The following is a 22,459-nucleotide window of genomic DNA, read 5'->3' on the forward strand; positions in this document are numbered from 1 at the left end:
AGAGCGATGCTAGCTGCCCACCCCCACACCTCAATGTATCCTAGAGGGCATATTTACACAGGGTTTAAAAAGCCAGCAGACAAAGAAAGCTTTAAGCTTTATCATTTATTAGCTGAATTCAGAAAATTATTTAATTTCTTCAAACCTAAACTTCTGCATTTGTAAATGGAGACGGTTTCCTTCCAAAAGAGGTGACATAAGAGTGAAATAGAGTCGATTTCTGAACAATGTGGGGGTTCAGGTGTCAACCCACGTATAACTTTGACTCTCAAAAAACTTAACTGTTGGCGAGAAGCCTTATTAATAACATAGTGAGTTAACGGGTATTTTATAAGTTACATGTGTTATGTACTATATTCTTACAATAAAGTAGGCTGGAGAAAAGGTTAAGAAAATCATAAGGAAAACACATTCCAGTACTGTAAAAAATCTCCACGTAAGTGGAGCCATGCAGTTCAAACTTGTGTCAAGGGTCAACCGTATATTCTAAGAAACTAGGGAAGTGCTTATGTATAGAAAGGATGTATAAACATCACCCTTTTCCTCCTTCTCTAAGAATACCCACATAGAGAAATATCAGTCAAAACTTTTCTCAGTGTCTTCTATTTCAACAGTTCTGCTTTGTACTTTGGTAAACATGAATGGTTAATATCATGGATGTAAAACTAGAATGCAGTCATCCTGTTTGCCACAGAACATTTGTTAGATAATTTTATTATTTTAGATAACTTAAAGAAACCAAATTTCTAGTCTTTATGTTTCTATTTACTCTACAAATTTAAAAATATATATCCTGACAGGAAGAAGACAAGCCAAAACCCTTAATTCCAAATTAAAAAAAAAAAAAAATCAAAACAATAAAACTCTAAGGAAAACAGTGGGAAAACGTGGGGTAAATCTTATTCGTAAAGAATCCTTTATTCTTCATTTCCTAGAATACGAGACAGATTTTTTTAAAAAAGTGGACTAACCTCACTGTAAACCCAAACAAAGGTCTAACATATCTGGCCTGTCACCATATAGTCTTTCAAAGGCCCTACCTGGCCTGTTGCCACATAGTCTTTCAAAGGATGAAGAGCCAGGCAGAGAATATCATCATCATGACCCAGGTAAAAGCGCTGTGTGTTCTGATGCCGATTATAAATGACACCCACTGCTGCGACATGGTACACGATTTCACCAATTTGAGTATAAAAAAGATTACTTCGACAGTCATAACCTCTGTAACTGAATATAGAAAACATATCACATAAAATTAGCATTAGCTTTTTATCTGGTCAATATGGACTATATAGAGAAGTATGTGCCTTTTAGGTCATTCAATTTCCAGTGTTACAAGATACTACACAACTAAAACAAAATACAAGCATCTCAAATTCCATAAATTTTTATGAATTGCTCCAATTACAAATAGCTAAATCCAAGATATAATACTGAATGAAAAAGCAAGGTGCAGAAAAGTATATATATAGTATGCTATTATTTGTGTAAGTATAATACTAAATTTGTGTTCAGTAAAACAGAAGTTGTTACTTTGTTACAAGTGAAAGGGAAGAGAATTGCCCTTGGAGGGTGAAAAATGATGCCCGGGAGGGCAGAGCTGGGAAGATTTTCTTTTTTCTTTTTCTTTTTTTTTGAAGATCTAATTGGTTTTATTAAAAAATTCATGACTCAGGCAGTATCCCATCTAGCAAGTAGAGAGGAGCTCCCTGGGAAAAGGATTTTCAAAATGTACCCTTTTGTACACATTGTTGAAACATGAGTATAACCCAAAAATGTTCAAACAATAAGTGTAAAATATTATACACATCCAGAAAAAAATAGCTGAATCTTTTTAAAATAGTCAATATATTTCCATTTATAGCAACCCTTCTTTTGTGCTTTAAAGAAACTCAATGTATAATATGTAACTACACAGAAATACTGCCTATTTTAACACCAGAAATATAATATTCTTACTAAATGAATTCTTTTTACATTCCTAAGAGAAGGGAAGGGTTGAATGGAGAATCTGTTGTTTCAGGATGAAATCTGACATTGTATTGCCAGATGTCCTAAGAAAATTCAGAGACTGTATTTTACTGAAGTTAAAACACAAGGGCCAAATGCAGGCCAAAATAAAAGGGGGGGGGCCACAATATAATTACAAATCAGACATATTTAGGGGTAATGATAATGTCCTACATTTTACTTATTTTCATTTGTTTAAAGACAAGAGCTTCATTTCTATAAACTAATACTAAACTTTTACAAGACAAATTTATTTTAAACACTTATATAGTGCTTATTATGCGCCAGACAATATTCTAAGTCACGAAAAACACTGGCTTACTTACGCCTCATCAGAATCCTATGGAGTGGGTACTGTTATCTTCATTTTACAGATGGGGAAAGAGGCAAAGAAAGGTTGAGTGACTTGCTCAAAGTCACAAAGCTAGTAAATGTGAACCAAAATGCAAACACATAAATGAACAATAGTTGTTTCATACCCGTGAACAAAGTGTAATCGAATGCTATTTCCTGGAGCCCGCTCTCTTCTTTTAGAAGTACCACTTTTTTGTTTTTCCTTGTACTGTTCTTTAAGCTGAGGTAGATCTTCTTTGTAAACCTTTAAATAATGTACAGAAGTAATTAAAAATAATCTTAGAATACAAATTAATAAAGGTGTTCACAGATTCCTAATGTAACTTTCAGACACTGTGGTTACTACTGATTACTAAAGTTTTAACATTTAAATAAGAAGGTATTTTATGAAATTTTCTTCCTTGGAAACAACAAATTTACATTTTCTATGTATTACACTGACAAATACATATTTAGTGTTCATGAAATTATTATTATTATTTTATCCTCACATTAGGTTTTTTTTTAATGTTTTATTTATTTCTGAGAGAGAGAGAGAGAGAGAGGCAGTATGAGTAAGGGAGGGTCAGTAAGAAAGGGAGACAGAATCTGAAGCAGGCTCCAGGCTCTGAGCTAGCTGTCAGCACAGAGCCCAACGTGGGGCTCGAACCCACAAACAGTGAGATCATGACCTGCGCCAAAGTCGGATGCTTAACTGACTAACCACCCAGACGCCCCATCTTCATGTTAGTTAGCATACAGTGCAGTCTTGGCTTCAGGAGCAGAACTCATTGTTTCATCTCTTACATATGACACCCAATGCTCATCCTGAAAAGTGCCCATAATTCCTGTCACCCATTTAACCCGATCCCTCACCAACACTTCCATCAATCCTCAGTTTGTTCTCTGTATTTAAGAGTCTCTTATGGTTTGCCGCCCTCTGCTTTTATCTTATTTTTCCTTCCCTTCCCCAACATGCATTCTGTTAAGTTTTTCAAATTCCACATGAATGAAACATGTATCTTTCTCTTATTTTGCTTAGCATAATACCCTCCAGTTTCATCCACATTGTTACAAATGGCAAGATTTAATTCTTTTTCATTGCTGAATAGCATTGCACATATATATGTATATATGTACATATATGCATATACATGTGCATATATATACATATATACATGCATATACACATATGTGTGATTAAGAAAATGTGGGGTGTATACATATATATATTTTTTTAATTCATTCATCAGTTGGTGGACATTTGGCCTCTTTCCACAATTTGGCTATTGTTGATAGTGCTGCTATAAACATTGAAGTGCACGTGTTCATTTGAATCAGCATTTTTGTATCCTTTAGATAAATTCCTAGTAGTGCAATTATTGCATCATAGGGTAGTTCTATTCTTAATTTTTTGAGGAACCTCCCACTGTTTTCCAGAGTTTACATTTCCACCAACAGTGCTATAGGGTTCCCCTTTCTCCACATGCTCACCAAAATCTGTTGTTTCCCGAGTTGTTAATTTTAGTCATTCTGACTGTTGTGAGGTGAAATCTCCTTGTGGTTTTGATTTGTTATTTCCCTGATGATGATGAGCAATGTTGAGTATCTTTTCATGTGTCTGTTTACCATCAGGATTTCTTCTTTGGAAAAGTGTCTGTTCATGTCTTTTGCCTGTTTCTTCACTGGATTATTTGTTTTTTGGGTGTTGAGTTAGATAAGTTCTTTATAGATTTTGGATACTAACCCTTTATCCAACATGTCATTTGCAAATATCTTCTCCCATTCTACTTGTTGCCTTTTAGGTTTATTGACTGTTTCCTTCATTGTGTAGAAGCGTTTTATCTTGATGAGGTCCCAATAGATTCATTTTTGCTTTTATTTCCCTTGCCTCCAGAGATAGGTCAAGTAAGTTTGGCTAAGGTCAAAAAGGTTGCTGCCCTTTTTCGCCTCTAGGATTTTGATGTCTTTCCTGTCTCACATTCAGGTCTTTGATCCATTCTGAGTTTCTTTTTGTGTATGATGAAAGAAAGTGGTCCAGTTTCATTCTTCTGAATGTTGCTGTCCAGTTCTCCCAACACCATTTGCTAAAGAGGCTCTTTTTCCACTGGGTATTCTTCCTGCTTTGTCACAGATTATTTGGCCATATATTTGTGGGTCCATTTCTGGGTTCTCTGTTCTATTCCATTTATCTATATGTCTGTTTTTGTGCCAGTACCATACTGTCTTGATGATTACAGCTTTGAAATCTAGGTTAAAGTCCAGGATTGTGATAGCTCCAGCTTTGGTTTTCTTTTTCAGCATTACTTTGGTTATTTAGAGTCTTGTCTGCTTCTATACCAATTTTAGGATTGTTTGTTTTAGCTCTGTGAAGCATGCTGGTGTTATTTTGGTAGGGACTGCATTGAATATGTAGATTGATTTAGACAGTATAGACATTTTAACAATATTTGTTCCTCTAATCCAGGAGCATGGAACGTTTTTCCATTTCTTTGTGTCTTCTTCAATTTTTGTCATTAGCTTTCTATAGTTTTCAGCGTACAGATTTTTTTTTACTTCTTTGGTTAGATTTATTCCTAGGCATTTTATGGTTTTTGGTGCAACTATAAATGGGATCTTTTCCTTGATATCTCTTTCTATTGCCTCATTATTGGTGTACAGAAGTGCAACCAACTTCTATACACTACTTTTTGGTGGAATCTTCTGGGTTTTCTATGTAGAGTATATTGTCATCTGCAAAGAGTGAAAGTTGGACGACTTCTTTGCCAATTTGGATGCCTTTTATTTCATTTTGTTGTCTGACCGCTGGGGCTAGGACTTCCAATTCTATACTGAACAACAGTGGTGACATCTCTGTCATGTTCCTGATCTCAGGGGGAAAGCTTTCAATTTTTCCCCATTGAGGATGATACACTAGCTATGATGAAATTATTTTTTAATATTGTTTTTTTAATGTTTTACTTATTTTGAGAAAATGTGTATACACACATGTGCATGAGCACACATGCAGGGGAGGAGTGTAAAGAGAGGGAAACAGAGAATCCCAAGCTGACAGCACAGAGCCTAATGAGGGGCTTGATCCCATGAACAGTGAGATCATGAACTGAGACGAAATCAAGAGTCGGACGTTTAACTGAGCCATCTAGGCACCCTAAAATTCTAATGCTTCATAAGGAAATATTTTAAAGAGGATAAACCAAAATGCACTGTGACAAGGGGCGCCTGGGTGGCTCAGTCAGTTAAGTGTCCAACTTTGGCTCAGGTCATGATCTCGTGGTTCGTAGGTTCAGGCCCTGCATCGGACTCTGTGCTGACAGGTAGCTCAGAGCCTGGAGCCCGTTTCAGATTCTGTGCCTTCCTCTCTCTCTGACCTTACCCTGCTCATGCTGTCTCTCTCTCAGAAATAAAAAAACATTAAAAAAAAATTTAGAAAAATGTACTGTGACAGAAAGCTATAGGCAAATAGAATACAAGCAAACTTAATACATCAAGCACTTATTATAAAAGAATATTTTACGTAAGTGTACTTTAACTCTTAAAGGAGAAAAACTGCAATAGAAAAACATTTCCTGGAAAATTAAAAACCACAAAAGATAACAATAAATCAATAAACAACAGGGAGCAAGATAAAAAAAAAAAGGAATGAGGTTTTCAGAAGAAAATAATGTGATAATAAAAATTACCTGCCGACGGTAGGTAAGCTGTGTCTCTTGCTCAATTTCAGAATCCAGTTCTGGAACATCAGACAGATCTGAATCTGATTCATCACTATTAGAGTCAGCCAGACTTTCTGTAATTTTTTAAAAATGAAACATTACTTGTTTAAAGAACATTCATTTTCAAAACAGCACTGTAAAGTTAATGATTAGAGCTGCCTGTACCAACTGACATGGTGACAAGCCATAAAGCAGTCACATGACATGATCTATTCAAGAAACACAGATGTCAGTAAATGGTATCACAGAGCACCTTCCCCTCCACTTCACCTTAAACTCAACAGCTACTTTAAATCCCTCAACTGGTGCCACAACAACTGCTGCATCAAACTTGAATGTTGGGCAAATATAAGTGAATATGACCTATAATTAACATGAAAAATATCTGGAAAATACTATATGTAACAGATGAATTAACACTAGATAATGATGTTCATATATAACCATATATGAAACCTAGATACCTGTCTCCCTGAGAATGCAACGAATGTTTGTTTTGATAATGTAACTTTTTTTCCATTCATCCATCCGTGGATTAAAACACACACAAAAGTACTTTGTATTCCATGCTCTCTGACATTTGACTCGAGACTTATACACCGAGGATTTTAACATTTTCACTAAAAACTATACTGTTAACTTATAAGACTAATGACACTTCAACAGTAAAATCATTACTCTGGGATTCCTGAAGAGTGTTTTGACAGAGAAATTGTTCAGGCAGTGTGTTCTACTCACCTTGAGGTGCTATGTGAAGAGCATCTTTTAGTTTTCTTTCAGGAATAAATTTCCACTGGAAGACAGAGTGATCTGCTCCACCAATAGAAATAACCCACTGATAGTCATGTGACCATCTGACGTTAGTTACATGAGCCGAATGGCCAATATATTTTTTAAACTTGGCTCCTATAACAAAAAATATGCCTTTAAATTGATAAACAAATACCAACACACACACAAAAATACCACTTCAAACCACGATTTCTATACCTGAGACAATACATCCTCCTTCCATTATCTTAATTAGCATTAAAAGTAAAAATATTAATTCAAAAGTTTATTGAATTAACAAATGAATGAGTCTACATGAAGGGATGTAAACCTCTGCTCTACTGATGGACAATGTGATTTGGTAGGAACCCTAAGGGCTGTGAGGCGTTTTCTTACTGTTCAGAGCAAAAAGCCTACAGCCACAAAGGCATCAACTGTTTGCATATCACAAAACTGTTTGCATATCACCAAAGTTGAATGTTCTGGCCTGAACCCTTTGGTTTTAAGTGAAATTCAACCCGTCTACTCCACTCCCGCCGTCCCTAGCCCTACCAGCCAGAGGCTCCTTCTAAAAACTTAAGCTATCAACAAAATACTAGCAAACCGAATACAGCAACATATAAAAAGGAATACACAGCACGACCAAATGGGATTTATGCCAGGAATGCAATGTGGACTCAACATTCAAAAATCAACTTAATACATATTTATCAAAATATGCCCAGTTGTCCCCAAAACTGTCCTTTATAGTAATTCCTTAAATCTATATGTTTTGTATAATGTTCTTCAACCTAAGTTTGTCTAATGTTTCTTCATGATTAGATTCAGATGATGTGCGGTTGTTTTTTTTTTTTTTTTTGGCATCTATGATGCTGTATCCCTTTGGATACATCCTTTCAAGGGGCACAGTTCTATCATTAGGGGTTAGTTTGCATCATCTGGTTAAGGTGGTATACACCAGATTTCCCTAATTATAAAAGAACTAACTTTGTGGTTAATGTTTATTTTTAAGTTTATTAATTTTGAGAGAGAGAAAGAGACAGACGGAGGGAGAGAGAGAGCATGCACAAGAGCAGTGGAGGGGCAGAGAGGAGGAGAGACAGAATCCCAAGCAGGTTCCATCCAGTGCAGAGCCTGACACAGGACTCAAGCTCATTCATGAACTGTGAGATCACGACCTGAGCCAAGATCACAAGTTGGCCACTAAGTCACGTCACTCAGGAGCCCCTGTGGTTAGTTTTTTACAAATAACCTGTGTGATTTTAAGAACCATTTTTGTGGTTCTAAGTTCAAATAACATTCTCTGTATCCTGCTTAAACCTGATATTTGGCAACATATATACATCCCTATTAGAGTACAGTGGATACAATAATGTTTGGCTTCATTTTGATAATGTTTAAAAAAATTTTTTTGAGAGAGAATGAACAAGTGTGTGCACGTGGGGGAGGGGGGAGAGTGGGGGAGGGGGAGAGAGAGGGGGGGGAAGGAGGGAGGGAGGGAGGGAGAGAATGAATCCCAAGCAGGCTCCAAGCTCAGTGGAAAGCTCAACACAGGTCTAGATCCTACGACCATGAGCTTATGACATGACCCAAAATCAAGAGTTGGAAGCTTAACCAACTGAGCCACCAGGTGCCCCAATGTTTTAATATTTTTTAAATTAAGTTATAGAAGCCCTGTATGTCAGAAAGGCAAAGCTCCATCAATTAAAATCTGGAGATAAACTTTTACCTTGGCTATGAATTTAGGGATAGTATCTTAATGAAAGCATAAAAGATTTGACCAAAGCTCACCTAAAATTACAATTCACTGTTGCTTAATAGCAATGCTGTTAAATTTTAGGAACCAATTGTTTTATGTAGCTAAATACAAGTCAGTAACTTTCTAGATAGGTAATGTGTCACAGTTCACCCAGGGAAAGTCCAATAAGTTAAGATTTAGTCCCATCTCTCTCACATGAGAATGTATTATTTGCTCATTGAGAGGACTCTGGCTACTACTTTCTCTGATGGGACTTTTTTTTTTTTTTAATTCTAGGAGAGAGAGAGAAAGAGAGAGAGAGAGAGAGACAGCGTGAGCAGGGGAGGGTCAGAGAGAGGGGGAGTCACAGACTGAAGCAGGCTCCAGGCTCTGAGCTGGCTGTCAGCACAGAGCCCGACATGGGGCTCGAACCCACGAACTGCAAGATCATGACCTAAGCGAAAGTCAGACGCTTAACCGACCAAGCCACCCAGGCGCCCCTGATGTGACCCTTTAAGTACTCTTAGCCACCAGAGTCTTAAAAAGTAAAGCCAGAGGGATGCCTGGGTGGCTCAGTCAGTTAAGTGTCCGACTCCTGATCTCAGCTCAGGTCATGATCTCTTGGTTTGTGAGATCAAGCCCTGTGTCAGGCTCTGCGATGACAGCACGGAGCTTGTTTGGGATTCTCTCTCTCTCTCTTTCCCCCCACCCTACCATCTCTCCCCTGCTCACTCGCTCTCTCTCAAAAAAAAAGTAAAGACAGAGATTCCAAAAAACAAAATTCCAAGTTTTTCAGATGTACTAATATTTTCTTGTTTAGGCACATGAAGAAGAGTTATATGAACATGTATTCTAATTAACTATAATGGACAATAACCCCAAGAGAGTTGTAAATAACTCTAAGTTGTAAGTAATCTGCTAGTCCCTTCCCAATTGTATTCTGTGACTTTTCAAAGATCAATCTCTCTGGAAGAAAGAACCAAGGCAGCTTAACAAACAAGTTGTAGAGTAAGTCTAAGGGAAGCCAATTATTTATAATTAAATAGACTATATTAATAATTATTTAATAATCAGCACTTTTTGTTTGTTTAAATGTTTATTTTTGAGAGAGAGTAAGAGAGAGACAGTGCGAGTGGGGAGGCGGCAGAGAGAGAGGGATACACAGAGTCTGAAGCAGGCTCCAGGCTCTGAGCTGTCAGCACAGAGCCCAACGCAGGGCTTGAACTCATGAATGTTGAGATCATGACCTGAGCCAAAGTTGGACACTTAACCAACTGAGCCACCCTGGTGCCCCAACCAGCACTGCTTACTTAACAATAACAAACAGGTGCCTTAAAAGTGAACCTAGGGGCGCCTGGGTGGCTTAGTCGGTTAAGCATCTGACTTTCGCTTAGGTCATGATCTCGCGGTTCGTGGGTTCGAGCCCCGCGTCGGGCTCTGTGCTGACTGCCAGGTCAGAGCCTGAGCCTATTTCAGAGTCTGTATCTCCCTCTCTCTCTGACCCTCCCCTGCTCACGCTGTCTCTCTCTCCTAGAAATAAATATTAAAAAAAAAAAACTGAACCTAGATGTCACCCTTTCACAAAGTGACTCTGACTCACCAAAAACAAGCTATCATCCTACATGTTTTCAGAATTCCGTGATTACCTTGTGTAATTATACTTATGACACTGAAGTGTAATCGTCTATTTACTTGTTAATTCCTCTAATAAATTATATGCTGAGGACAGGGATGGCATCTTGTTTATTCTTATCCCTAGTGCCTGGCACATAGGATATATTCATTAACTATCTGGAGAAAGAGAAAGAAAGGAAAAGAAAAACAAAGATCATATGTGCCTTTACTATGTTTGTACACTTGAGTTGGAATACTAGGTTACAAAAGAGGGAAGAAGAATACTGAAGAAAATGAGGGCATTAAACATGATTCCAGCCCTTATAATTATAAAAGGGGACAAAAGTGTGATGTACAGAATATTAGAAACTGAAATAAAAAGACTAGAGCTTGCTAAAGAGTCTGCTCAACTACTTAACAGCACAGGAGCTTGAGCATATCACTTAACCTCTCTTGGACTCCATTTCCATTCTAATATAAATTAAATTATAGGTTCTCAAAGTTTCTTCACTATGAAAACCCTGGCCTAAGACAGGAAATGACAAAAAGAATAGTTAAGGCCTAAATAATATGTCATCAATTAGAATATCTCAGAGAAAAGACTTATTGGAGCAAGCTAGAATGGTCATAGGAGCTTTCCTAATTTAAAGGAGAAGGGAAATTCTTGGTGAGGATAAAGCAATATACTGAAAAAAATTTTTTGATGATCCCATTTTTTTTCAAATTTGTTTTAAAGTATATTATAGCATAAAATTAAGTGAGCTAATCTCTTCAATAAATTGTAGCAATAGGACAAAAGATATTTTCCCATTTAACTATGTTTTAATAACCTTACTGCTTCTTTATAAAATATGAGAATATCTATGTAACCCTAGTATAATATTAATATACAAAACAGAACTATTCATAAAAAAAGAGAGACAGATTTGACTACATTGCAATTAGGAATTGGTTAACAGAAGACACAGTAATTATAACTGTTCTAAAAATAAGTCAAAAACTGGGAAAACACATTTGAACACAAAAATTACAAATCATTTGTATTCAGCATATATAAAATAACTTCAACAACTCAATAAAAAACCCCACAACTCCATAGAAAAACAGGTAAAAGACAGGAGGCCTGGGTGGCTCAGTTGGTTAAGTTTCTGACTTTGGCTCAGGTCATGACACTCAACTGACTGAACCACCCAGGAGCCTCAACTGTTGCATCTTTAGAGAACTAGTAGAGGGGCGCCTGGTGGCTCAGTCAGTTGAGCATCCAACTTTGGCCCAGGTCATGATCTTATGGTTCACAAGTTCGAGTCCCATATTGGGCTCTGTGCTGACAGCTCAAAGTCTGGAACCTACTTCCGATTCTGTGTCTGTCTACCTGTCTCTTTCTCTCTCTCTGTCCCTCCCCCACTTATGGTCTGTCTCTCTTAAAAATTAAACATTAAAAATTTTTTTTAAAAAAGAACAATAGGCAAAAGATATTAACCCATGTTTGACAGAAAAGGGAATGCAGAAAAACAAAAAAAACAATGGGAAAATTATCCATCTCATTAGTTAGACGAATGACAGTTAAGACTACAATGTGACATCATTTATACTAATTAGACTTATACAAATTAAGAAGTGTAGCAATGCCAAGTGTTGAAAAGGATATGGATCAACAGGGTTTTTTAAATGATATAACCACTTTGGAAAACAATTTGGCATTTTCCTATAATTCTCTATGACCCAGCAACTTCATTCCTAAGTAGACATCTTTGAGAAACTTGCATATAATGGCAAAAAACTGGATATTACCCAAATGTCCACCACAGAAGAATAAACGCATGAATTCTATCTTTTTTTTTCTTTTGAGAGAGAGAGAACACAAGTGCGGGGCGGGGGGCGGGGGGCGAATCTTAAGCAGTCTCTATGCTCAGAATGGAGCCCAAATGGGGCTTGATTCCACAACCGTGGGACCATGACCTGAGCCAAAATCAACAGTTGGATGTTCTGTCCCTTCTCTCTGCCTCACCCCCACTTGCACTCTCTCAAAAGCAAGCATTAAAAAAAAAAGTACAACTTCATAACTAATCTGAAAGAGAATTTTTCTAGTGATACTAACTTTATGCAAGTAAATTCAATAAACACAAAATCTTAAGATATTTCTACTTTTTAAAAAAATTTAATATTTTTATTTGTTTTTGAGAGAGATAGAACACAAGCAAGGGGAGGGCAGAGACAGAAGGAGACACAGAACCTGAAGCCAGCTCCAGGCTCCGAGCTGTCAGCACAGAGCCCAACATGGGGCTCAAACTCATGAACCATAAGATCATGACCTTGGCCAAAGTTGGATGCTCAACTGACTGAGCCACCAGGTACCCCTCTACTAATTCTTTAAAGATGCAGCAGTTGGGGCTCCTGGGTGGCTCAGTCAGTTGAGTGTCCGACTTTGGGTCAGGTCATGATCTCACAGTCTTTGAGTTCGAGCCCCAAGTCGGGCTCTGTGCTAACACCTCAGAGCCTGGAGCCTGCTTCAGATTCTATGTCTCCAGCTCTCTGCCCCTCCCCCGGCTTGTGCTCTGTCTCAGTCTCTCAGAAATAAATGTTAAAAATTAAAAAAAAAAAAAAAGATGCAGCAGTTATGTGGCACCTGGGTGGTTCAGTTGACTGATCATCAGACTCTTGATTTAAGCTCAAGTCATGATCCCAGGGTCATGGGATCCAGCCCTGAGTTGGGCCTAGGCACTGAGCATGGAGCCTGTTTGGGATTCTCTCCCTCTGCCCCTCTCCCCAAGTCATGATGTCTTTCTCTAAAAACATTTTTTTTTAGAAAAGATGCAGTAGTTATATCCTATCTTCTGTTCTCCCAATTACTTACCCATAGTCTCAAGCTCACAAGTGCCTAGAAACAAAAGCACTTACCATAAAATAAGTTTCTAATAAAAATCTAACAAAAAGAAAAATACGGAAAACAATTTATACTCTTGAAACAGTGACTAAATAGGATTAATTTTGCTGAGACTTCAGTAAAATATTCCCACAATTCAGATTACTATATATTTTAAAAATAACTGTGCAACAAAAATACTCTGCCCTGTTGCAAAAGATAAAAACTGTCAATAAATCCAATTCAGTTGACTCAGGAAGCTCTCAGAAAATCATTTTTGTTTTTGCATAGTCAGTATATGGAACAGTGAGCAGAAGCAATGTCTAAGATTAAGACCATCATAATTAATCTGAATCTCACACATCTTCTAACTAAGCAAGTCTCATTCTGAGTCATAATAAAATCTCTTGTGCCCAGTGACTTTCATGTCCTGGCTATGTGGTGGGATCCAGAAATAGGAAACTGTAATTGCTAGAGATTTAGCTAGGCTTTATTAACACACTTCGCATTACTAACGGATGCAATTTCACACACACCTAGGAAGCTGAAACTCTGCAAGCAGGAACTGACAACACCGCATAGGTGGCAAGTTCTGGAATTTACCATTTGAGTGTAAAGGCACAATAGAAACGCTAGCATAGAATTCTTGGCCCTTAAGTTCAACATGAACAAGCTACCTACTTTTTTTCAAGTTTTTATTAAAATTCTAGTTAGTTAACAGATATGGCAAAATGGTTTCAGGTTTAGAATTTAGTGTTTCATCACTTACATATAACACCTGTGCTCGTCACAAGTGCCCTCCTTAATACCCATCACCCATTGAGCCCACCCACTACTCCTACCTCCCACCATCAAACCTCAGTTTCTTCTCTAAAATTAAGAGTCTCTTATGAGTTACTTTTTTATCCTTCCTGTATATTCATCTGTTTTGTTTCTTAAATTACACATGAGTGAAATCATATGGTATCTGTCTTTGACTGACTTATGTTACTTAGCCTAATTAACTCTAGCTCCATCCATGTTATTGCAAATGGCAAGATTTCACTTTTTTGATGGCTGAGTACTATTCCACTGTGTATATATTACCACATCTTCTTTATCCATTCATCAGTCGATGCACATGTGGGCTCTTTCCATAGCTTGGCTATTGCTGACAGTGCTGCTATAAACATTGGGGTGCATATGCCCCTCTGAATCTATATTTTTGTATCCTTTGGATAAATACCTAGTAGTGCAATTGCTGGGTCATGGGGCCATTCTGTTTTTAACTTTTTGAGGAACCTCCATATAGTTTTCCAGAGTGGCTACACAAATTTGCATTCCGACCTTTCTCACCAACCTCTGTTGTTGACTGAGTTGTCAGTGTTGTGTCACTGAGTTGTCAACTGGTGTGAGGTGGTAGCTCATTGTGCTTTGATTTGTATTTTCTTGATGATGAGTGATGTTGACCATCTTTTCATTTGTCTGTTAGCCATCTGGATGTCTTCTTTGGAAAAGTGTCTGTTCATGTCTGCTGCTTACTTAACTGAAGTATTTATTTTTTGGAGTGTCAAGTTTCGTACGGTCTTTATAGATTTTGGATACTAACCCTTTATCCGATATGTTAAATGCAAATATCTTCTCCCATTTGTTTGTAAATGACATATTCTGAACTACCTATTGAAACACAACTATTTCAGCTGTTCACTTTTTACTGAACTGCATTTTTTTTTAATGTTTTATTTATTTCTGAGAGAGAGAGAGAGAGAGACAGTGTAAGTGGGGAAGGTCAGACAGAGAGGGAGATACAGAATCTGAAACAGGCTCCAGGCTCTGAGCTGGCAGTCAGCACAGAGCCCAACGAGGGCCTCGAACCCACGACGTGGGGCTCGAACCCATGAACTGTGAGATCATGACCTGAGCCGATGTTGGACGCTCAACCGACTGAGCCACCCAGGCACCCCTACTGAACTGCATTTTAATATGGCTGTAAAAGCTTTCATCAATGAGGTAAAATAATTACCACATTTGCTACAGATGTTAATGCTCTAGTAATATACTCAATGCACCTAATCTAAAGCTCCATACTGTAGGACAGAAATCTTTGAAAATTGAAACTATACTTTAACAGCTTAAAATACCTATGATTAAAACTATTTTGTGTCCTGCTTTATTTTATTTTTGGTTTCCAGGAAACTAATTTCCTGATCCTAACTGTCTATTCATATACTTATTTTAGTACTTATGGACTTGTTATAAGCTAACTCAAATATTTATTTATCCCATGCTTTGTTCCAGAATTTCACTTAATTATTCCCAAGTCTATGAACAGAATGCTTAATATCATCATTTAAGAAGAGATCCAATAAAAAAAAAGTGATACATAAAATGTGTACAAAATAATAAGACCCCTTATTTATCTCACCCTGTTACACAAAGTATATAAATGTCCAAACAATATATGTTAAGGATTTAAGCAAAAACACACCTGTACATGAAAACCAACCAAGAAACCAACAAATTCCAAACTATGACCTGAGAAATTCTTGAGAAAAAGGTGTAAGATAAAATGTCTTCTAAAAGATACATATTTAACAAGTTAAATGATTAAAGATAATTAGTCATAAGAAAAGTATAATTATCATTGTATAGTCTGACTCTATCAAATAATTCTGGAAGTGGAGAGAAAATGATTCTTTAAAAAGAATGAGGTAAAGTATCAGTAAATACATAATTTTTGAATAAAATAATTTTCGAATAAAAATTTCATGTCCAAAATGACTGTAACAATTTTTAAATTAGCAAAATAAATGTAGCTAATTCTGTTCATTTTCATACAACCTTTGACCAATTAATTAGTACACATATTTTTAAAAATATAAACCCTTTGGGGCGCCCGGGTGGCTTAGTTGGTTAAGCGTCCGACTTTCACTTGGGTCATGATCTCGCGGTTCGTGGGTTCGAGCCCCGCGTCAGGCTCTGTGCTGACTGCCAGCTCAGAGCCTGGAGCCTGTTTCAGTCTGTGACTCCCCCTCTCTCTGACCCTCCCCTGCTCACGCTGTCTCTCTCTCTCTCCCCTAGAAATAAAATAAAAACATTAAAATAAATAAATAAAAAAAATATAAACCCTTTTATTTATCTCAAGATGAATTTTCTAGAACTTAAAGGTCTTATTTAAAAAATTTTTTAAATTTATTTTGAGAGAGAGAGAGGGAGCGAGCAAGTAGGGGAGGGGTAGAGAGAGAGACAGTGAGTGGGGAGGGAGGAGAAAGAGAGGGATGGGGGAGAGGGAGGGACACAGAGGGAGAGGGAGAGAGAGGGAGAAGGAGGGAGAGGGAAGGAGAGGGAGGGAGAGGGAGGGTAGAGAGAGAGACAGTGAGTGGGGAGGGAGGAGAAAGAGAGGGATGGGGGAGAGGGAGGGACACAGAGGGAGAGGGAGAGAGAGGGAGAAGGAGGGAGAGGGAAGGAGAGGGAGGGAGAGGAAGGGAGAGGGAGAGGGAGGGAGAGGGAGAGAGAGAGAGGGATACTTAATACTTAATAGTATTATGAAAGGAAAGATACCTTTTTTCAAACAAGGATATCGGAATAATTTTATAATTCCATAGTCATCAGCTGTAACTAAAACTTGGCCAATATAATTTCCATCTACTGAATTTATATCATTGATATCTGAATACTTGGGCCAAATTCCATTTACTTCAAGGCCTGAAACACATGTCCATGAAGCCCAGTGAACACCTTTTATTTCTTCTTTGTTTGTCACTTCTTTTCCTCCTAAAAATAAATCATAGTCTTAGTTTAAAAAGTTATTTCATTTTTCTCAAGCAATAATTGTAATAGTATGTAAACTCTAAAATTTAAATATCTTCCCACTACAGTGAAAGGAGAGTATTATGAATAGTTACGTGAATATGATAAGGAGAGAAGAAAATTAAATGCAAGGAAACTATTTAAAAAGCCACTACCCAAATTACAGACACAGAAATTTGATCTGAAGTAGCTTAGCAGATTCACTCAAGTGGAGAATAAACATGAACCCTACTAAAATCATGGCAGATTAGTCACAACACGGTTAGTCAGAAGAATAAGTAAAAGCTATAAGAAAGTGGCAAATCAACTATTAAATAAGAAACCTAAGAATATACATGGTTGAGAAAAAAAGAAAACTGAAAGGGACCAAGAAGGAAGGACGGCCAGGGAGTAACACAGTAACATTAGGGATCAGGACTTTAGGATTCGGTCACTTTTCATGTTATTACACATAGGTAATAACAAAACTTTTGGAGAGATGCATTCATTTAATTACGCAGCTAGTCTTATTAAATAAGTTGTTGGGAAACAGTGACTAAGTTTCTACTAAATGAAGTACTGAGAGATCATATTTTGAGGGTGCTTTAATTCTGTTAAAAATCTTCGCTGGAAACTCTTGCTTCTCAAATTTAGTTTGTTAGTTATAAAATAGACATTTGCAAAATTTATTTGAGGTAACCACAAAAAAAACAAAGAATTTAGGGTCAGACCTTGTTCGCAATTATATTTAATCAATCAGTTCCACCCATAAAAATGGCACTTTGACTTTGTAACACACAGTAGGACTTTACCAAATACTCCTCACACAGCATGGATTTGACATAAAGTAGGTCTTTTTTTTTTTTTTTATGTTTTATTTATTTTTGAGAGAGAGAGAGACAGCGTGAGCAGAGAAAGGTCAGAGAAAGGGAGACACAGAATCTGAAGACAGGCTCCAGGCTCTGAGCTGTCAGCACAGAGCCCGACGCGGGGCTCAAACCCAAGAACCGTGAGATCATGACCTGAGCTGAAGTTGGATGCTCAACTGACTGAGCCACCCAGGCACTCCTAAAGTAGGTCTGCCTTAGATCCTCCAAGCAAAGAAGTTTTAATCAAGAACCAAAAGGATTTCAATAGGGCAACCTTATAGAAAAGATTATAATGCCTGAAATATAAGCTCAGATCTTCATTAATTTCCTATAATCAAATGTATTTTACACCCTACTTCTCATCAAATTTTAAAATATTTTACAAGTACTAAAACTCTATAAACAATAATATTAATTTATTAGAAACTTAGAAACTTTTACCTGGCATCCTATAAAAAAATCTTTTACCGTTTCCATCATTTGTCTGTAAATATCTACTGTCTGAGGACCAGTCAAGATGAGTGATGAAACTAAGTGATCCAACACATTCCCCACACTTTTTGTAACGTTGTGCAACGCCATAGACATCAACGGAGCTGTCATTGCATCCAACAGCCAAGTAAGTTCCATCTGGGGAATATTTTAACTCATGAATTGCCTCCTTCCTGTCTTTAATATGTACAACTTCGGTCATATCTCTGTAAAGAAAAAATAATTAGACCACACGAAAACAAGTCATTTGAGAGTTTAGTTTTCCAATGTGTCTAAAGTGAGTATGAGGCTATATCAAGTATTTACAAATTATAAGACAAATATAAATGAGATAAATATTAGTTCAGGAAAAAATGTTTTGTTGAACAGAAATATATGAGAACAAAATCTGCTAGAAGTAGAAGAAAATGCTGCATTTTAGCTCTTTAATTACATAAAGATTTAAAGTCTAAAGTTCCATACAATAAGGAAATAAAAGCACAGATTTTTATGATCAAGTTCCTTGGAAATACCGAGTTTATGAAAAATCCTTAATTACAAACACTGTGACTTTCAAATAAATTTTTGTAATAAGATAAATGTGTAAAATTACAATCAGGAAATAAAGAAAAGAGGAATTGATTTGTATTATTTCAGTAAGACATCTGAATGTATATCTTTATATAGCTACCACTAGTCATTTTTATTTTAATCTTTTTAACCTTTTTTAATACAGTACAAATTCTCCCCCAATTAGAGACCATGTCAAGTAAAAATAAACGATTTTTTCAATGATGCCTTATAACTGAGTTTTAGTTGGGGACATGCTGTATTACAGACGCCTTTGCGACAACCAAGTGATGTTAAATAAACAATGGGAAATACGCAGCTGGAGTTCCGAGGAGAGAGCAGGGTGAGAACTACGTTATTTGGAACCATCGGGCTACCGCTGATAACTGACACTGGAGGCAGGTCGAGATTATCTAAGGGAGAAAACACAATGAGAAGAAGAACAAGCCTAGGTGTGAGCTTTGGGGTCCTGCAATACCTACTGGTAGGAAGAAGATAATGAGCCTATAAAGAAAATGGAAGCAGAAGTAGGCTAAAAAACAGAAAGAGTATAACACCCAAAGTCTGAGAAGAGGATGTTTTGAAAAGGAGCAGGTGGTTAAGGGGGCCAAATACAGCTGAGAATCAATGAAGACTGAAAATGTTTCCTGGTCTTAGTGACAGGGTGCTATTACCAAGAGGTTTTCTTTTTCTTTTTTAAAATTTTATTTATTTTGTGAGAAAGAGAAAGAGAGTGTATCAGCATGAGCAGGGGAGGGGCAAAGAAAGAGGGAGAGAGAATCCCAAGCAGACTTGGTGCTGTCAGCACAGAGCCCAACTAGGGACTCGGTCTCCCGAACAATGAGATGGTGACCTAAGCTGAAATCAAGAGATTACGCTTAACCAACGACGGAGCCACCCAGGCAACCCCTATCCTCATCCTTTTAAAGGTGACATAATGTGGTAGTGACACTCTCAGAAAGAGACAAATGGCTAGCCACTGGTAGAATCTAAAATGACAATGTTTTTACAACCAAAGCCTATTCCATACTCTGCAGGAAACCTTACTTTATCCCCCAGGGAATTTATTAACTATGCTTATGAAGCTCTTCTGCTAAAGTCTTCCTAACTACTCATGAGAATAAATGAGTGCGTCTGATGAGTTTGGTATGTATCACACCATGCAGACCACCATAAGTCAAAGTTTTATAGGTATATATCTTCTAATTTTAAAAATATTTGCATTTTTCATTTAATTCCATGATATTAATGTTTCTTTTAATATAAAATTGGTTAACATTTTTTATCACAAGGAAGAGAGATGCTCTAGAAATTATGTAACTTTGTGCTGGCACATACCCTGTACCCCAATTTAAGAATCAATGTGGGGGCTGCCTGGGTGCCTCAATTGGTTGAACATCCAACTCTTGCTTTCAGCTCAGGTCATGATCCCAGGGTCATGGGATCAAGCCCTGTGTGGGGCTCTGCACTCAGCATAGAGTCTGCTTAATATTCTCTTTACACCCCCTGCCCCTCTTCCCCATTCGTGCACACACTCTCATGCACATGCTCATTCTCTAATAAAAAAAATTTTTTTTTAAATAAAAAAGAATCAGTGTGTTAGGGGGCACCTGGCTGGCTCAGTTGGTTAAGCATCCAACTCTTGATCTCAGCTCAGGTTTTGATCTCAGGGTCATGAGTTCAAGCCCCACAATGGGCTCCATGCTGGGCATGGAGCCTACTACTACTACTACTACTAATCAGTGTGTTAGATTCTAATCTATTCAATGTACCTCCAATCATCACTGATCCGGTGAGGGTACTTTAGTACTGTTACACTTATGAATTTTGCTTTATGATATGGAGAATATATACCACAAACCAAGAAGAAACAGTGGCCAGCTAAATTTAGGATTAAGAAAATTGAGTTAAAATTTTATGGTTAATCACCACTCCGGTGATCCTGTCAGCATGTTAGACTCAGTTGCTTAAACCCTGACTTATTAGAAATAAGGACTTATTCACCTAGTTACTTGCACATAATAATTGAAAGGGTAAGTGGGGCGCCTGGGTGGCTTAGTCGGTTAAGCATCCGACTTTCGCTTAGGTCATGATCTCACGGTTCGTGGGTCGAGCCCCGCGTCGGGCTCTGTGCTGACTGCCAGCTCAGAGCCTGGAGCCTGTTTCAGAGTTTGTATCTCCCTCTCTCTCTCTCCTAGAAATAAATAAAAATATTTAAAAAAAAAAAAAGTGAACCTAGATGTCACCCTTTCACAAAGTGACTCTGACTCACCAAAAACAAGCATATCATCCTACATGTTTTCAGAATTCTGTGATTACCTTGTGTAATTATACTTATGACACTGAAGTGTAATCGTCTATTTACTTTAATTCCTCTAATAAATTATATGCTCTCTGAGGACAGGGATGGCATCTTGTTTACTCTTATCCCTAGTGCCTGGCACATAGGATATATTCATTAACTATCTGGAGAAAGAAAGAAAGAAAGGAAAAGAAAAACAAAGATCATATGTGCCTTTACTATGTCTGTACACTTGAGTTGGAATACTAGGTTACAGAAGAGGGAAGAAGAATACTGAAGAAAATGAGAGGGCATTAAACATGATTCCAGCCCTTATAATTATAAAAGGGGACAAAAGTGTGATGTACAGAATATATAAATAAAATTAAAAAAAAAAAAAGAAAGGTAAGTAAATGTACAATTAACTAAATAATCACTATTTTTAATGATACAAGCTAAACAAGAGGAACTCTTAGAGGCTTTACAAGCATCTTAAATTCTTGGTTGCAAAACAATGTAAATGTGCTTAATGCCACTGAATTTTGAAAGATGGTTAAAATGGTAAATTTCATATTACATATATTTTATCACAATTTTAAAAGTAGTACAAGAGAAAAATCTCACCATATCTCATTGTAAAACTCTGTCACAGGAAAAACAGTGTCTACAGAAACTGAGAAGTACAAGAGAACATGAGGTATCTGAAGAGGCGAAAGATGTTTTATACAGTTGAAATAGAGAAACAGACAGGCAGAGGCTAGAGACGGGCACTCCTGGCTATGTTAAGGATTATGAACTTCAACTTAAGGACAGTGCTAAGCTTTCATCATATTTTAGAAAGAGGAGGATTGCAAACAAATGTGTTTTAAAAGAGTGAACCAAAGAGTGAATAAGAAAAAAAAAACCTGAGGGAAGCAACACAGGAGGTAAGGAGACCAGCTGAGACTCTACTAGGAGACTGCAGAAGCCCACTCAAGAGTACAATGGTGAGAATGGGAGGGAGCAGATTAATTTGAAAACCACTCAGGAGGTAGATTCTCCAGAACTCTGGGATTAACTAGACAAGGGAGGCCATAGAAATGAATTAATGGTTTCTGGACTGGGCAACTGTAAAGATGGTCCTACCATTCACTAAGCTAAGAGGAAGGATTTCAGAAGTATGTATGCTTGTGAATATGCATGGATCTATAGCAAAGTTTCTAACAGCTATATAGAATTCAATTGAATGCACCACAACTAAAATTCAACACAACATGTTAACTGCTTTAACAAATTCTTTTAGCTTTTCTAATGATGCAAACAAAAATGTAGACATTTTTCTTTCAAAGAATAAAGCTGCAAATAACAAAAAACCTTCACCCATTTTTAACTGCCCCAAGGGCACCCCCACCCACCAATGGCAGAGGATCATTACTGAAAATCAATACTACCAAGGAATGAAAGTCCAAACCCAAA

The 22,459-nt window shown here is 37.2% G+C and overlaps 1 protein-coding gene across 4 annotated transcripts in view; it reads right to left on the reverse strand.

Annotated features, from left to right (window-relative positions):
• EML5 (EMAP like 5) overlaps nucleotides 1-22,459 on the reverse strand; it is a 169,541-nt gene that overhangs the window by 87,677 nt on the left and 59,405 nt on the right. For all 4 annotated transcript variants that reach the window (XM_039232532.1, XM_039232530.1, XM_039232531.1 and 1 more), the window contains exons 9-14: nucleotides 18,124-18,380; nucleotides 16,586-16,798; nucleotides 6,798-6,965; nucleotides 6,027-6,133; nucleotides 2,490-2,608; nucleotides 1,041-1,227 (exon numbers count right to left, since the gene is read on the reverse strand). In XM_039232532.1, coding sequence (XP_039088463.1) covers nucleotides 1,041-1,227; nucleotides 2,490-2,608; nucleotides 6,027-6,133; nucleotides 6,798-6,965; nucleotides 16,586-16,798; nucleotides 18,124-18,380 — 1,051 coding nt within the window. The remainder of the gene's footprint in view (nucleotides 1-1,040; nucleotides 1,228-2,489; nucleotides 2,609-6,026; nucleotides 6,134-6,797; nucleotides 6,966-16,585; nucleotides 16,799-18,123; nucleotides 18,381-22,459) is intronic.

This window comes from Hyaena hyaena, unplaced genomic scaffold (assembly GCF_003009895.1).
Source record: "Hyaena hyaena isolate Hyena2069 unplaced genomic scaffold, ASM300989v1 scaffold_67, whole genome shotgun sequence".
Classification (NCBI taxonomy): domain Eukaryota; kingdom Metazoa; phylum Chordata; class Mammalia; order Carnivora; family Hyaenidae; genus Hyaena; species Hyaena hyaena.